Source organism: Etheostoma spectabile, unplaced genomic scaffold (assembly GCF_008692095.1).
Source record: "Etheostoma spectabile isolate EspeVRDwgs_2016 unplaced genomic scaffold, UIUC_Espe_1.0 scaffold00019037, whole genome shotgun sequence".
Lineage (NCBI taxonomy): Eukaryota > Metazoa > Chordata > Actinopteri > Perciformes > Percidae > Etheostoma > Etheostoma spectabile.
Window position 1 is genome coordinate 1 of NW_022604637.1, and position 18421 is coordinate 18421.

The following is an 18421-nucleotide window of genomic DNA, read 5'->3' on the forward strand; positions in this document are numbered from 1 at the left end:
TTACAGTTAGAGCAGGTCTAGACCACTCTATAATTTACAGATAGAGTAGGTCTAGACACTCTATATATTACAGTTAGAGCAGGGCCAGACCACACTATAATTTACAGACAGAGAAGGTCTAGACCACTCTATAATTACAGATAGAGCAGGTCTAGACCACTCTATAATTTACAGACAGAGCAGGTCTAGACCACTCTATAATTTACAGGATAGAGCAGGTCTAGACAACCTCTCTATAATTTCCAGATAGAGTAGGTCTAGACCACTCTATAATTTACAGATAGAGCAGGTCTAGACCACACTATAAATTTACAGATAGAGCAGGTCTAGACCACTCTATAATTTACAGATATAGTAGGTCTAGACTACGCTCTATAATTTACAGATAGAGCAGGTCTAGACCACACTATAATTTACAGATAGAGCAGGTCTAGACCACTCTATAATTTACAGATAGAGCAGGTCTAGACCCCACTATAATTTACAGATAGAGAAGGTCTAGACCACTCTATAATTTACAGATAGGGTAGGTCTTGACCACATTCCAGAATTTACAAGGGTCGGCTGTGGCTCAGTGGTAGAGCGGTTGCCTGCCAATCGGAAGGTTGGTGGTTCAATCTCTGGCCCTGCAGTCATTGTCGAAGTGTCCTTGGGCAAGACACTGAAACCCGAGTTGCCCCCGTGCTGTGCATGGAGTGTGAATGTGTATGAATGTTTATCTGATGAGCAGGTGGCACCTTGTACGGCAGCCTCGGCCACAGTGTATGAATGTGTGTGAATGGTGAATGTTTCCTGTAGATGTAAAAGCGCTTTGAGTAGTCGTTAAGACTAGAAAAGTGCTATATAAATACAGCACATTTACATTTACAAGGACCCAACAGTTCTAGTATTTCCCTCCAGAGCAAGCAGCAGTGCAACAGAGGCGAGGAAAAACTCCCATTTAGGAAGAAACCTGGGACAGACCCAGGCTCTTGGTAGGCGAAGTCTGACGGGGCCGGTTGTGGGGGGGGTGATGAATAGTGGCAATAAGTAATAGGTAATAGTGTGTCTCCTCTCTCTCTGCAGTCAGCAGACAAGGAGCGAGCGCGGGAGGAGACAAAGAGCTACACCACGCAATCTCTTGCTAGCGTCGCCTACCTCATCAACACGCTGGCAAACAACGTGCTGCAGATGCTGGACATCCAGGCGTCGCAGCTCCGCCGCATGGAGAGCTCCATCAACCACATCTCACAGGTCACAGGCCGGCTCGCTCTCATTTAGAAACACTTGACAGACAATGCTCCAAAATCAGTCATCAAAAGGGGGGGTAATCAGCAGATGCCTCCCAATACGATATCACCACGATACAATATTATTGCTATATATTGCAATTTATAACCTTTTCAACTTCTACAGTTTTTCCTAATTTGAAATGACAACCCCAAAAGGAAACTTTGTCAACATCTGTTTTTATCTAAAAAGAAACATTTCTCTGTTTGTTTATATCCCTTCAATGTTATTACTGCAAAATGGGATAAACTGACCAACACATATATAATATATAATAACAGATGACGCCTGTTTATCGATACTGAAAATATTGCGATACTATGCTGTATCGGTTTCCCCCCCCTCACCCTTAGTTATCTCCGTCCTCTGGTGGACAGACGATGCAACGCCATCACTAACAGGGACGTTGTAGAGCGTCCTCTAGTGGACAGACAATGCAATGCCATCACTCATAACATGGTTGACAGTCCATTTTTATTTTATTTTTTTAAATATTCATTAATCAGAATCATTTGTCATTATAAATTACTCTGATGAATGAATATTTAAATAATAAAATACATTTGTTTGGTTTTTATTGGCCATTATAAATGCCCATAGCAATAGTTTGGGAAATAATATATAATATCAGCCGATATATCTAGTTCCGAGGAACCTTTCACACCAGCATACCGCTGAATATTCATTGTAATCAGAATAAACTCTGCATGCAGAAATAATGAGATGCTTCGGGCCAGGACTGTGATTGCACGTCATAATTACTGCTTTCAGTTCAGCAAGACGCTGTCACATCTGTTACGTAGGCAGGAGGGTGTGTGCTGTGCGGCTACCTCTCGTGAAGAATCACACAGACATATGTGTATATATATATATATATATACACAGTACAAGCCAAAAGTTTGGACACACCTTGTCATTCAATGCGTTTTCTTTATTTCCATTCATTTACATTGTAAATTCTCACTGAAGGCATCAAAACTATGAATGAACACATATGGAATATTATGTACTTAGCAAAATAGTGTGAAATAACTGAATACATGTCTTATATTCTAGTTTCTTTAATTCAGCCACTTTTATAGGGCTGCCAGATTATAAAAAATGATAATCAAGATTATTTGATTTTAACCAAAACATATTTTATTGTCACATAGGCTATTAATAAATGCTTTCACATCCATATTATGCTACATTCTTCTTATGTTGAAGTTGTGTTGTATATACATACAGCTGCAATGAAAATTAGCTATCTGAAATAAATAGCCTAGGATATATATATTATTTTATATATCTCTGAGAAAGCTCCTTCACTTGTTTTCAACAATAACTGATTAAAAGAGCTAGGGAGAGAGGGAGTGCGATGGACGTAGTCACAGAGTGACAGCTGACTCATTATGAACGGGTCCAGCACGGGTCGAATGGCGGGTCAGCAGAGTTACACACGTCGTGTGTATGAAATGTCTGTATCGTCACTGCGCTGCATTTTTATGAACTATGATATTCTGGCCATGGGTCACATCTCTGGTCCAGGTCCAGCAGGCTCCGTCTCACACTGTTACTCTACCAACTGAAGTTAGTTGCATTCAATAACTTCTTCTGTGTTTTTCGCCGTGGCCGCTGCGATAGCAGATAGTTTACCAGCGGAAATACAGGTTTGCCTCTCATGCTTAACAATATACAGCCGTCTTAGTAACAATTAAAACTGTAGACCAATATCAGAAGTGTGGACCGGCGGCCGCTGTGTGGCGGGGCTGCGCGGAGAGAGAGTAGAAGAGAGATCCAACACGGCTTTACAGACAAAATGTGTCATGTAACGCAAAATTAAACCATATCCATACAAACAACATTGCGGCGGATGCGAGGACATTAGGCGCACCGGTGCGACCTAGAGGAAAAATATTACTCGCGCCCTAGAGCCCTGTGAGCTAACAGACACTAAATAGCACTGGTCACTGTCTACATCTAGAAACTAAGCTTCGCTGTGCAGGGAACAACTCTGACTGGCACAAGATCAGACAGTGGTTTACAGAGCGGTAGATGGCTTTGCAAAAAAAAACCCGGAGCTTTCCATGAAATGACGCATTTAAAAAATTGCTCGATCACGCAAATTTGATCGTGGGCGCCAAAATTGCGATTGTGATTAAAATTTGATTAATTGTGCAGCCCTAACCCTTTACTCTGATTGCTGCTTTACACACTCTTGGCATTCTCTCGATGAGCTTCAAGAGGTAGTCACCTTAAATGGTTTCCCAACAGTCTTGAAGGAGTTCCCAGAATGCTCAGCACTTGTTGGCCCTTTTGCCTTCACTCTGCGGTCCAGCTCACCCCAAACCATCTTGATTGTGTTCAGGTCCGGTGACTGTGGAGGTGCATCACTCCATCACTCTCCTTCTTGGTCTAATAGCCCTTACACAGCCTAGAGATGTGTTGGGGGTCATTGTCCTTTTGAAAAATAATTGATGGTCCAACTAAACGCAAACTGGATGAGATGTTGCATGCCGCTGCAGGATGCTGTGGTAGCCATGCTGGTTCAATATGCCTTCAATTTTGAATAAATCCCCAACAGTGTCACCAGCAAAGCACCCCCACACCATCACACCTCCTCCTCCATGCTTCACGGTGGGAACCAGGCATGTATAATCCATCCAGTCACCTTTTCTCCGTCGCACAAATACACGGCGGTTGGAACCAAAGATCTCAAACCTGGACTCATCAGATTTCCACTGGTCTAATGTCCATTTCTTGTGTTTCTTGGCCCAAACAAATCTCTTCTGCTTGTTGCCTCTCCGTAGCCGTGGTTCCCTAGCTTCTATTTGACCATGAAGGCCTGATTAATGCAGTCTCCTATTAACAGTTGTTCTAGAGTTGTGTCTGCTGCTAGAACTCTGTGTGGTATTCATCTGGTCTCTAACCTGAGCTGCTGTTAACTTGCAATTTCTGAGGCTGGTGACTTAGATGAACTTATCCTCAGCAGCAGAGGTTACTCTTGGTCTTTCTTTCTTCGGGCGGTCCTCATGTGAGCCAGTTTTGTTGTAGCGCTTAATGGTTTTTGAGACTGCACTTGGGGACACATTCAAAGTTTTCGTAATTTTCCGGACCGACTGACCGTCTTTGACCGTCAAGTAATGCCACTCGTTTCTCTTTACTTAGCTTATTGGTTCTTGCTATAATAGGAATTCTAACAGTTATCCAATAGCTGTCGACTGTGTATCAACCTGACTTCTGCACAACAAAACCGATGGTCCCAACTCCATTAATAAGGCAAGAAATTCCACTAATTAACCCTGACAAGGCAAATTTGTGAAGTGAAAACCATTTCAGGTGACTACCTCATGAAGCTCATTGAGAGAACACCAAGGGTTTGCAGCGCTATCAAAAAAGCAAAGGGTGGCTACTTTGAAGAAACAAGAATATAAGACATGTTTTCAGTTATTTCACACTTTTTTGTTAAGTACATTATTCCACATGTGTTCATTCATAGTTTTGATGCCTTCAGTGATTATCTACAATGTAAATGGTCATGAAAATAAAGGAAACTCATTGAATGAGAAGGTGTGTCCAAACTTTTGGCCTGTACAGGGTTGCTGGTTCAAGTCCCCATAGTACGGAGTGTGGACTGGTAGCTGGAGAGGCTCCAGTTCACTTCCTGCCAAGGTGCTCTTGAACAAGGCACTGACCCCCCTTCCCCAGCACTCTGACATCTCTCCATTACTGCATGTATAGGACCTGAGCATGTGTGTGTAGTTCAGGCCTGTGAATAGTGTGTAATAACAACAGAGTGTAAATTGTCATTTCCCCATAAGGGATCAATAAAGAGTATAAATTATTAGTAGAACTTACACATTATTATTATACAGACAATCATATTTAAACTCGATCTGCTTTATTCAAAGTAAATTTTTTATCTCTTAATGAGGAACCAAATACTCAAAAACCCAGATAGATTATAACTGTATATCTTACTATATCAGCTTATATTCGTTAAGGGCGGGGGGAAAAAACAATACAGCATAGTATCGCGATATTTTAAGTGGCAATACTGTATTGATACACAGGCGCCAAGTATGGATCTTTTACTAGTTATTATATATATTCTACATGTGTTGGTCAGTTTGTCCCATTTTGCAGCAATAACATTGAAGTGAGATGAACAAACATTGAAATATTTCTTTTTAGATAAAACAGATGTTGACAGAGTTTCCTTTTGGCGACGTCATTTTAAATTGGGAAAAATTAGAAGTTGGAAAAAAGCTTATAAATTGAAATTAATCGCAGAATATTGCAATTTAAAATCGCAATAATATTGTATCGTGGCATAATTATTGTGATGATATTGTATCGGGAGGCGTCTGGTGATTCTCATGCAAAAAATTTCCAATTTAACCCATTTGCTGCTGACCTTTCCAAAGCGCAACCAATGAGATTACAGCATGCCGTTATTTGGCAACGGTAAATAGCTTCCTTGCCATCCTTAATGACTAATACCTGCGCTTTCATGTGTAGGCGGCTTGAGGGAGAAGAAAAAAAAAACATGTATGATTGTTGTACATTGTACATTATTATGATGTATTATTCGTGGTATTTCCCTGCAATTATAGGGAAATATATATTATATCCCCCCAAAGACACACAAAAACCCATTTAAGGACGTCATCTTGGAAACTCACCCGCATGTCACGTTTCCTAAACTCAACCGTCAGTTTCTTCTTTTCCTACACCAAACCATAGCGTTCTCCTTGCGGTAACACGCCACTTGGAAGTCGGCGTGTATATTTACGTGAAGTCATGATGCCACGTTGTATCCAGAAGAACATTAATCAACAATGAATATGATTGTTAGTTGCGGCTCTGGCGCTGTGATGTCACCCTTCTCATCCCTCTTGAGTTAGCAGGCCTGTCTCTTTAAGTATTAATGAAAATACAATTAACACCTCTCTTGACTCAAGGCTCGGCAAACAGGTTTTCATAAATATTCAAATGCATAACTCCCAAAATATCTGCAGAGTGAGAGCACAGAACCAACCTCTGTGAAATGTGACAACTAACTCTCTTCTCTCACGGGGAATACGTTCAGAGCGTTTGGACATTATGATTAGATAATCTGTGTTAGAAGCAGTAGATTTACACAAATTGAATGAATAGATAGTTGCATAGTTGTTGAATTTGTACCAAAATGTCTTAAAGGCTCTATGGCATGAAAATGTCCCTTTTGTGAGTTTTTTTAACATTAATACGAGTTCCCCCCCAGCCTAGAACATTTGGCTAGAAATGGTGCTAGGTGTAAACCGAGCCCTGGGTATCCTGCTCTGCCTTTGAGAAAATGAAAGCTCAGCTGGGCCGATCTGGAATCTTCCCCTTATGAGGTTATAAAGGGCAAGGTTTCCTCCCCTTTCTCTGCTTTGCCCGCCCAGAGAATTTGCCCGCCCCCCCCATGAGAGAGAGACAACATGGCTTTCAGATGCAGTATTAGGGGACCACTAAGGTTTATATACAAGAGACTTCAGATTCAGTATTAGGAGACACTAAGGCCTAAATAAAAGAGACTTCAGATACAGTATTAGGGACCACTAAGGTCTATATAAAAGAGACTTCAGATACAGTATTAGGGGACCACTAAGGTTTATATACCAGAGACTTCAGATTCAGTACTAGGAGACCACTAAGGTCTATATAAAAGAGACTTCAGATACAGTATTAGGGACCACTAAGGTCTATATAAAAGAGACTTCAGATACATTATTAGGGGATCACTAAGGTCTATACAAAAGAGACTTCAGATACAGTATTAGGGGACCACTAAGGTTTATATACCAGAGACTTCAGATTCAGTATTACAGGGTGGCCGCGGGTCCTTAAAAAGTCTTAAATCACGTTTCCTAAAATTAAGGCCTTAAAAAGCATTAAATTGTCTTAAATTCAGATCGGGTAGGTCTTAAATATGTTTGTGTCATGTCACGGCGAAAATGCAGGCAATCTGTTGTTGAATATTTTTTTCCGGTAGGCTTTGCGCTGCGTTGTCGCGGTAACATAAACCCATTTGTACATGTCCTATCCCCTGACCAATCGGCTATCCTAACCTCAACCACTCCAACCAATCAAGCTGCTTCGTGGGCGGGTGTTGACGTGGCCGTAGTCAGTGAGATTTGTTATTTCGCGGGATTCGTAATTTCGCAGCATGCAGGTGATACAGCAATTGTTGATAGCCGTCTAGAAACACGGGGAAATGCAAGTTCAGTGACAAGTGGCTTGAAAACAACGAGTATCCTTGGTTATGGTCGGTGCCTGAAGATGCTGATGAAGCGAACTGCGTTATGTGGCGGAAGATTTTCAAACTTGGGCTAATGGGGATCAGAGCGGTGGAATCGCATGTACAAAGCAAAAAACACAGAGACTAGCCTACGTAAAGGCACGCCAGCACCCCGCCATCGCTAGTTTCTTCTCCACCGCTAGCAATGATGTCAACGCTACAACGCTAGATGTTATGCGGGAAATCTACAGCAACAACGCCAGCTAACCTACGAGCAGTTTGTGGCTCTACGCCAACACTCCGGGCTGAGGACCGTGACAAGACACAATTCATACAGGTCAAATGACGGGACTGAAGAAGTGTTCCAAGCAATGCTTCCAGATTCAAGGCTTGTACAGTCATTTACCTCTGGAAAAGACAAGACCAGATACGTGGCTAAATTTGGATTGGCGCCATATGTAAAAAAAGACCTCATCACAGAAGTCCAAAAATGCGGTGCGTTTGTAATTATGTTCGACGAGACATTGAGCCAGACAACCAAAAGCAAACAGCTGGACTTGTATGTGCGTGTATCGTTATAAATTGGTAAGGACACTCTTTTGGGAAGGCTTTCTCAAGTGCAAAGTCACTGTTTTGTTTATTATAGTATATTAATTATTTTCCAAGTATACTCACAAAAGCTCAGGAGTAGACATCAAAACTTGAACAAAAATTGGTCACATGGAGACCTGAAAACACACCTATAGATAGATACACACACACACACACACATTCCCACACCGCAAAATACTCATACACACTGCTGTCTACTCTCTCTCCATGATGAGTCCTCCACAAACTGCAACCCATCCATCTGAGTCTCTCTCTCTCTCTCTCTCTCTCTCTCTGTCTGTTAGGCACAAATCATATATGAGTCTTTGCATTTTAAAAGCAGCTGGAAATTGGCATTTAATTATTTGTTTTGTTCAAAAGGAACAGTGTTTTTTTTAAATATTCACTTGATGTTATTTCACTTGATGTTATAACTATTTGTTCAAGGGACCCAAATGTTCTGAAAATATTGTAATAATATAAATTAGGACAGCAATTACTTTTTTGTGTTATGCTTTTAGATTACACACATTAACTCAATGTTCTTAAACTCAACAGATTATTGTTATTTTACCATACTGTTAATTTTGTGTTTACTTGGAAAGATTACTGTATATTTCCACTTTGTATTTCCATCGTAAATTTGGTCTTAAATTTCATTTAGAATTGGTATTAAAAAGTCTTAAAAAGTCTTAAATTTAACTTGTTAATACCTGTAGCCACCCTGGTATTAGGAGACCACTAAGGTCTATATAAAAGAGACTTCAGATACAGTATTAGGGGACCACTAAGGTCTATACAAAAGAGACTTCAGATACAGTATTAGGGGACCACTAAGGTCTATATGAAAGAGACTTCAGATACAGTATTAGGGACCACTAAGGTCTATACAAAAGAGACTTCAGATACAGTATTAGGGGACCACTAAGGTCTATATGAAAGAGACGTCAGATACAGTATTAGGTAGGGCTGTAATCTCCCAGTCAACTTGTCGATTTATTGGTCGATACGTTCTGGCTCGACCAAAATTCAGATTGGTCGATTTTTTGCTGTGTTATTTCATTTCATCAGGTGAAAGCATAGAGCGTTATGGTCTATGGGTGGAAATTACTAATTGCCAATGGGGTTGTTTTCAGAGCACCCCTTTTTCACAGGTAACAGTCTGTCTTTAGAACACCCCCCCCCCCCCGTTTTCTCTTTTGTTGGATTAGCCCGACCCACTGGGGACGGATTGAAGAAAGAACTAGAAAGCCTTGTTTTAGTGGTTTGCTAAATCTTTATTTAATTGTGAATGTTTGATTTCCAGTCAGTCCTCCTCAACCATGTCGAAGACATCAACAGTGTGGCAGCATTTTACAAAAATAGATAAAGGGAAAAAGTTGAAGGCAAAGCAACAGTTTGCATATCGCAGCTCGACTACAAACGTGGCGTCTCACCTAAAAACGGTAAGATGACCAGTCTGCGTTAGGTTGCCCTGTCTGTTTTGAGAAAGCTATATGAACATATCAGAATTGGCATATTTCATAGTCTTATAATCGTTTTATAACTACCGGCGCACCCTCCCACAACGACGGTAGCGTTCCCCAGAGGCTGATGCAGCGCTATCAGATCCAACAGACAAGTGGCATTTTAGTGCTAAATAATTAGGTCAAAAACAATTTAATATACTGCAAATAGCCTACAAGGACAAGTACTGCCGGACAGTACAGTTATTTATTCTTGCATTTTTTTCCCGTGCCCCCCAACCCAGTCAATTTTTAGTCGGAAATTTCACGACTTTAGTCAACCAAGATTTTCTTTGGTTGATTACAGCTCTAGTATTAGGGGACCACTAAGGTCTATATAAAATAGGCCTGCACGATATTGGAAAAATCTGACATTGCAATATTTTTTTTAAACCATTCTTTGAACTTTAATACTTTAAAAACACCAAAGCAAGTCAGCTCTTACTAACATTACTCTTCTGAAGTGATTTTGGAGAGGGATATTAGTTAGAAATACGCTGGTGGACTAGCATGACACCATTGTATTTATATAATAATCAATCCAGGCTAACTTGAATAACAGTGACTGCATGTTGCTTCCTCTAAATTCCAGGTTGTGGTCGACTTGTGGGGCCAGCTCGTTAGTTTGATAAATTGATCAGACCTGCACGTCACGCGCACTAGCAACAAACTCTGTGTATCCAAGAACATTTAAAGTCCATGTTGCAGGTTTAATTTTGCAATGAATTTGTGCAATTTGCTTGTTGATAGTCCTTACCAGATGCCCGAACCACCTCAACTGGCTCCTTTCGACGCGAAGGAGCAGCGGCTCTACTCCGAGCTCCTCTCGGATGACTGAGCTTCTCACCCTATCTCTAAGGGAGACGCCAGCCACCCTCCTGAGGAAACCCATTTCGGCCGCTTGTACCCTGGATCTCGTTCTTTCGGTCATGACCCAGCCTTCATGACCATAGGTGAGGGTAGGAACGAAAATTGCCCGGTAGATCGAGAGCTTTGCCTTCTGGCTCAGCTCTCTTTTCGTCACAACGGTGCGATAAACGGAATGTAATACCGCACCGGCTGCTCCGATTCTCCGACCAATCTCACGCTCCGTGGTCCCCTCACTCGCGAACAAGACCCCAAGGTACTTAAACTCCTTCACTTGGGGTAAGGACTCACTCCCCACCCGAAGAAAGCACTCCATCGGTTTCCTGCTGAGAACCATGGCCTCAGATTTAGAGGTGCTGATCCTCATCCCAGCCGCTTCACACTCGGCTGCGAACCGATCCAGTGAGTGCTGAAGGTCACAGACCGATGATGCCATCAGGACCACATCATCCGCAAAAAGCAGCGATGAGATCCCGAGCCCACCGAACTGCAACCCCTCCCCGCCCCGACTACGCCTCGATATCCTGTCCATAAATATTACAAACAGGATTGGTGACAAAGCGCAGCCCTGGCGGAGGCCAACCCTCACCTGGAACGAGTCCGACTTACTGCCGAGAACCCGGACACAGCTCTCGCTTTGGTCATACAGAGATTGGATGGCCCTAAGAAGGAACCCCCTCACCCCATATTCCCGCAGCACCTCCCACAATTTCTCCCGGGGGACCCGGTCATACGCCTTCTCCAGATCCACAAAACACATGTAGACTGGTTGGGCATACTCCCAGGCCCCCTCCAAGATCCTTGCGAGAGTAAAGATCTGATCCGTTGTTCCACGACCAGGACGGAATCCGCATTGTTTCTCTTCAATCCGAGGTTCGACTATCGGCCGAACCCTCCTTTCCAGCACCTTGGAGTAGACTTTACCAGGGAGGCTGAGAAGTGTGATACCCCTGTAATTGGCACACACCCTCTGGTCCCCTTTTTGAAGAGGGGAACCACCACCCCGGTCTGCCACTCCTTAGGCACCGTCCCAGACTTCCACGCAATGTTGAAGAGGCGTGTCAACCAAGACAGCCCCTCCACACCCAGAGCCTTCAGCATTTCTGGACGGATCTCATCAATCCCTGGGGCTTTGCCGCTGTGGAGTTGTTTGACTACCTCAGCGACTTCCACCAGGGAAATTGACGACAATCCCCCATCATCCTCCAGCTCTGCCTCCACCAAAGAGGTCAGCTGGATTTAGGAGTTCCTCAAAGTGCTCCTTCCACCGCCCTATTACCTCCTCAGTTGAGGTCAACAAGGTCCCACCCTTACTGTATACAGCTTGGATGATTCCTCGCTTCCCCCTCCTGAGGTGGCGAACGGTTTTCCAGAAGCACCTTGGTGCCGACCGAAAGTCCTTCTCCATATCTTCTCCGAACTTCTCCCACACCCGCTGCTTTGCCTCTGTCACAGCAGAGGCTGCAGCCCTTCGGGCCTGTCGGTACCCTGCAACTGCCTCCGGAGTCCTCCGAGACAACATATCCCGGAAAGACTCCTTCTTCAGTCAGACGGCTTCCCTGACCACCGGTGTCCACCAGGGTGTTCGTGGGTTACCGCCCCTTGAGGCACCTAAAACCCTAAGACCACAGCTCACCTCCGCAGCTTTAGCAATGGAAGCTTTGAACATTGTCCACTCAGGTTCAATGCCCCCAGCCTCCACAGGGATGCACGAAAAGCTCCGCCGGAGGTGTGAGTTGAAAGTCCGTCGGACAGGGGCCTCCTCCAGACGTTCCCAGTTTACCCGCACTACCCGTTTGGGCTTACCAGGTCTGTCCAGAGTCTTCCCCCACCCCCTGACCCAACTCACCACCAGATGGTGATCAGTTGACAGCTCTGCCCCTCTCTTCACCCGAGTGTCCAAAACATACGGCCTCAGATCAGATGAAACGATTATAAAATCGATCATTGACCTTTGGCCTAGGGTGCTCTGGTACCAAGTACACTTATGAGCATCCCTATGTTCGAACATGGTGTTTGTGATGGACAATCCATGACTAGCACAGAAGTCCAACAACAGACAACCACTCTGGTTTAGATCAGGGAGGCCGTTCCTCCCAATCACGCCTCTCCAAGTATCTCCATCATTGCCCACGTGTGCATTGAAGTCCCCCAGCAGAACTATGGAGTCCCCTACTGGAGCCCCATACAGGACTCCATTCAAGGTCTCCAAGAAGGCCGAATACTCCGAACTCTTGTTTGGTGCATATGCACAAACAACAGTCAGAGTTTTCCCCCCCATCACCCGCAGGCGTAGGGAGGCGACCCTCTCGTCCACCGGGGTAAACTCCAACGCAGCGGCGCTCAGCCGGGGGCTTGTGAGTATCCCCACACCCGCCCGGCGCCTCACACCATGGGCAACTCCAGAGTAGGACAGAGTCCAACCCCTATCCAGGAGAACGGTTCCAGAACCGAGACTGTGCGTAGAGGTAAGCCCCACCAGATCTAACCGGTAGCGCTCCACCTCCCGCACAAGTTCCGGCTCCTTCCCCCACAGAGAGGTGACATTCCACGTCCCCAGAGCCAGCCTCCTCGCTCACGAGCCCACCGTCTGGGCCTGGCTCCAGACGAGGGCCCCGGGCTTCCTCCGGGCGGGGTCCCTCGTTCCCTTCCTTGTTCTTCCATTGGAGTCTTTGAACCATTCTTGGTCTGGCCCCTCCCCTGAGACCTCTTTGCCATGGGAGACCCTACCAGGAGCACAAAGCTCCAGACAACACAGCCCTCAGGTTCATAGGGACACACAAACCTCTCCACCACGATAAGGTGATGGTTCCCGGAGAGGTCGAAAGGAGCCAGTTGAGGTGGTTCGGGCATCTGGTAAGGATGCCTCCTGGGCGCCTCCCTAGGGAGGTGTTCCAGGCACGTCCAGCTGGGAGGAGGCCTCGGGGAAGACCCAGGACTATATCTCCAACCTGGCCTGGGAACGCCTCGGGATCCCCCAGTCGGAGCTGGTTGATGTGGCTCGGGAAAGGGAAGTTTGGGGTCCCCTACTGGAGCTGCTGCCCCCGCGACCCGATACCGGATAAGCGGATGAAGATGGATGGATGGATGGATGGATGGGCTTGTTGATAGTTAATATTTGAACTGTTATCAATTGTATTTGATAGTGTAGGATATCGCAAAACTGAATATAATACGAAAAGTAGGCACAATTTTACAGTGTTTCCTTCTTTCCCCCACAATGCATTGCATGACGTCACGTTGGGGAGCAAACAGAGCCGCCTTCGTTGTATTTACCACTGGTCTGGCCTGATGTGGCTTCTGGTCTTTTAATATTAACAGTCTATGGTCTCGACCGAATCCCTGTGACTTTATTATATCTATAATAATATTGGAGGGAAAGTGAAACAGCTTAGACTGGGATTTTGTCTGCTTTTTCACAATTTTAAACCGCTAGCTAACGCTACGCAGCCGGACGTTAGCACAACAGCGTTAGCCTAGCCTGCTAGGTAACTAAACATAACGACTGCCTTTGGTGTTGCCTATGTATGCGTCCATGTTGTCAACTTCATACATGTGGCATTAGTGCATCTTTTGTACCATAACTGTATTTAATGAAATAGTAAGCTTTGCTCCTACGAGATGGGTGGGTTTTTGTTACGTTACACACAAAGCTAACTGGCAGTAGTTAGCCTATACGGATGCTAGCGGATATAGCTAACGTCGCGTAGCTAGCCACCAACTTTGGCAGTAGAGTTTCGGTAAGCTAACCACGACAGCGTTGTCGCCCACAATCAACCTGCAGTGATGTTTGAAATGGACACACGCATATCGTTTCTTTTCCCGGAGATCCTGGACATTATTTTCATTTATGACGTTACGTTAAATAAAGAGTAGCCCGAGTGTGCGCGGTCTGGAGGGACGCGTCCTACCACGAGTCGGCCTGGAGGGACGCGTCCTACCACACGGCGGCCGGGAGGGACGCGTCCCTGCAGACCGGGGGAATAAAGTTCAGATTCTCAGTTTAAGAGTCTGAGCTCCATGATTCATCCAAAGCCTGGACTGGTGTGGATGTTTCAACCTCACAGACAACGGACTCGGACAAGCTTTAAAAAAACTTTTGAAGGATGCAACGCTGTACAAATACGTGTACCGTTGAGTATACTGTGAACATGTTTTATGGAGTTCTCAGCTAATCGTAATCCGTAAAATATTGATTTTGCTCCAACCTGCTCCTTCCTTAAAAACTTCCATATGGATTTATTGTAAAGTGATTTTTTTCTCAAATAAAAATAACATATGTTAAATTTCACTCTTCATTGTTGTTTAACCAAACTTTAATGTTTTGGGGGGACCATGATCCGGTCTGAAATGTCACAAACCGGAGGTTCAGTCCCCTACAGCACCCGCTCTCCACCGCAGCTTCGCCGCCACACACACACCGGCCAAACAGCGTCACGTTTTCACCAGAGGAAGATGTAAACGCTTAGAAAAAACACTCTGGGATGCCTTCCATTCCTATATCTAGATAAGTGTACCAGTACTTATCTGAACTAACAACATGATCCCTGTCACTAGATCGAGAGAAAACGTTGAAGTTCACTCGCTGCTATTCACTGACAGTAAAAAGTAAAGTCATTGTATGCACTGCTGCGTTGCAAAATAAAGGAGATAAATGAAGGAGATAAGTGAAGGAGACTTCCCCACAATCTTGACAATTCCTCATTTGCCCTCTCACGTCTGTCAGGTTGGTAATTATTCGGCTGCTGGCCTTTCCTCCTCTTCCTCATCCCAGTCACTCACCGTAGTTCTAGTGCCAGGCTGAGACTTAACTCCCTCCTGTGACGTCATCGCCGAATTGACTCCATAAACCCGCGAATACCAATAATGACCAAAAACTAACTTTTAAAACTATATGGAGACATTTTTTAAAATGATATACATATCTTGAGTGTTTTTTGTACCCAATAATCAACAGTGGTGGTTAACTTGCAACATGGGCTTTAAATCAGTAGAAATTAGATCAGACACAGCTTTCTGTAATAGAGTAATGTTACGTTTCCAGTGTCGCCGGTCCAAACCGTAACGTTAGTTGGGACAGATGGACCCCTTGTTTCTTTAGGCTAACTATATTAGCTTCATCCTGGCTGGTAGCAGCTTTCTGCTTGTTTCTATAGGCTAACTATATTAGCTTTAGCCTATCTGGTAGAAGCTTTTTGCTTGTTTCTTTAGGCTAACTATATTAGCTTTAGCCTGGCTGGTAGCAGCTTTCTGCTTGTTTCTTTAGGCTAACTATATTAGCTTTAGCCTGGCTGGTAGCAGCTTTCTGCTTGTTTCTTTAGGCTAACTATATTAGCTTTATCCTGGCTGGTAGCAGCTTTCTGCTTGTTTCTATAGGCTAACTATATAAGCTTTAGCCTGGCTGGTAGCAGCTTTCTGCTTGTTTCTTTAGGCTAACTATATTATCTTTAGCCTGGCTGGTAGCAGCTTTCTGCTAGTTTCTTTAGGCTAACTATATTAGCTTTAGCCTGGCTGGTAGCAGCTTTTTGCTTGTTTCTTTAGGCTAACTATATTAGCTTTTGCCTGCCTGGTAGCAGCTTTCTGCTTCTTTCTTTAGGCTAACTATATTCATCATCATGTAGGCGCTGTGGAAGACGACTGCCTCTCCAGTAGCTCTCCGGTTTTCTATCTCTTTTTACTTCCTCGAGTGCAGTCGTGCTCTCCTACTCTCCCTACTATCTCCTATTTTTGTCTACTGTTGTGTGGAGACTGTCATTTCTCTGTCCCCGCTGCCTGCTTTTTTCCTGGGAAACTTTCAAAATGGAATTGATCAACTGGTCACTCAGTGCTATTGACAAGATTTTCTCACTCAGGCACGCTTCACCGGGGCCGACCTGCCCAGGTGGAACATACGCTGCAGGCTACGCTTGCGATTCTTGGGAGAATTGGCAAGTGGTCTGCTTGGATGTTCTGACCGTGGAAGATGTAGAAGATTTGTGGATAATTGGAATTCTGTTGGGAGTCTTTCTGGTCATGGGACTTGGAATCTCCCTAAATCATCGTAAAATTGGTCGGTGGATCTGCTTCGTGCAATCACCGGACTGACAATGAAGGTAGAAGAACTGTCGAAATCCATACATGAATTGGACGCACGGACGTCGCTGAGGATGAGTGAGAGAGATTGACAGACACTGATTCGGACAATGCCACCGAATCGACCTAAATTGGATTTAAACTGATTGTCTTTTTTTTGCCTACAGTACTCATCTACACATGGAGAGCCTCACTTCCCAAAACAAACCCTGTTGGACTAACGTCGCATACACACGTTGGACACATGGCTACCTGTCTTAAAGGGGCTGTCCACATGGCTACCTGTCTTAAAGGGGAAGGGTCGGCCAGTAATAATCATGTAAAAGGAGAACGACGAGTTTACTTTTCTATCAAGCAGCATAAAAGGATTAGAGTCAACATTGTAACGTCCTGTGATGTGACTATTGTGCATCCGCACATTGCGATGTCGATGCTAAAACACAATATCGTTCATATATATATACAGATATATATATATCTGTTAATATCTCGTCTGTTAATGTTGAACTTAAAGGTTCTCTAAGTGATGCCACACGTGTTTTAGGCTACAACATTTGTTGTCACAATCAGCAAACATCTCCTCACTATCTGCCAGCTGCCTGTCCCTTGAACACACTGTAAAAACAGAAGAAATAAGGACGGGATAAGAAGGGAGGGGCGAGCTTGTCTCGTTTTGTTTGAAAATACTTTGAACGTCAACGAGAAGTAACGTCACCCAACAACGCTTGGAGCACCTTCTAATGTGCTGTTGTATCAAAGAGAAAAAAAAAAGTCTAAATGCATGCTAGCTCGTTCTTAATGGCTTAAACAAGTGAGATGTCTCACTCTGTACTAAAACAAGTGAGATGTCTCACTCTGTTGGTAAAACAAGTGAGATGTCTCATTTTGTTGGTATAAAAAGTGAGATGTCTCATTCTGTTGGTAAAACAAGTGAGATGTCTCACTCTGTTGGTAAAACAAGGGAGATGTCTCACTCTGTTGGTAAAACAAGGGAGATGTCTCACACTTTAGCTAAAACTAGAGAGATGTCTCACTCTGGAGCTAAAACAAGTGAGATGTCTCACTCTGGAGCTATCACAAGTGAGATGTCTTACTCTGGAGCTATCACAAGTGAGATGTCTCACTCTGTAGCTAAAACTAGTGAGATCTCTTACTCTGGAGCTAAAACACAGACAAAAACACAGGGTGAAAACAGGATCTGCAACAATGTGCAGTACAACAGAAAGTTTTTTAAAAATGAAACCATGGAAACCTATTCTGGTACAACCTCAAAATACAATTATGAATCTGAAAATGAGCAGAATATGGGACCTTTAAACGTTGAACCATGTGTGATAAATCACAGATTACAATTTTTAAACCCGGTGTATAAATTAGCCCTTTAAAATTGACTCTTTGTCTCCTTTCAGACCGTTGACATCCACAAAGAGAAGGTGGCGAGGCGGGAGATCGGCATCCTGACGACCAATAAGAACACGGCCCGCTCACATAAGATCGTTGCCCCGTCCAACATAGAGAGGCCGGTGCGCTACATCAGGAAGCCCATCGACTACAACGTGCTGGACGACATTGGACACGGAGTCAAGGTGGGAATCACAATGAAGATGAAAAGGATGATTTCCATGTGGTAGAAACCACGGGCCGGCGTACGCATGTCAGTACGGCCGGCGTACACGGCACAAAGTAATCACACTAGTCAAACGTGCTCGGGCACGGTTAAACTGCGTGTAGCCTCCACTATAATATAAACAAATTATTAATCCTTTATTTAACCAGGAAGTCCCATTGAGATTCAGAATCTCTTTTACAAGAGAGACCTGGCCAAGGTAGCAGCCAAATCACAACACATACATAAACACCAAGTTACATT

General features: G+C 44.1%; 1 protein-coding gene across 1 annotated transcript; it reads left to right on the forward strand.

Annotated features, from left to right (window-relative positions):
- Positions 1 to 1065: 1065 nt before the first annotated feature.
- LOC116683559 (abl interactor 2-like) lies at positions 1066 to 18182 on the forward strand (the record flags this gene model as incomplete). Its single annotated transcript, XM_032509897.1, has 2 exons — positions 1066 to 1233; positions 17961 to 18182. Coding segments are annotated over 2 exons (390 nt in total), but the record flags the coding sequence as incomplete, so codon positions are not given.
- Between the last annotated feature and the right edge of the window lie 239 nt (positions 18183 to 18421).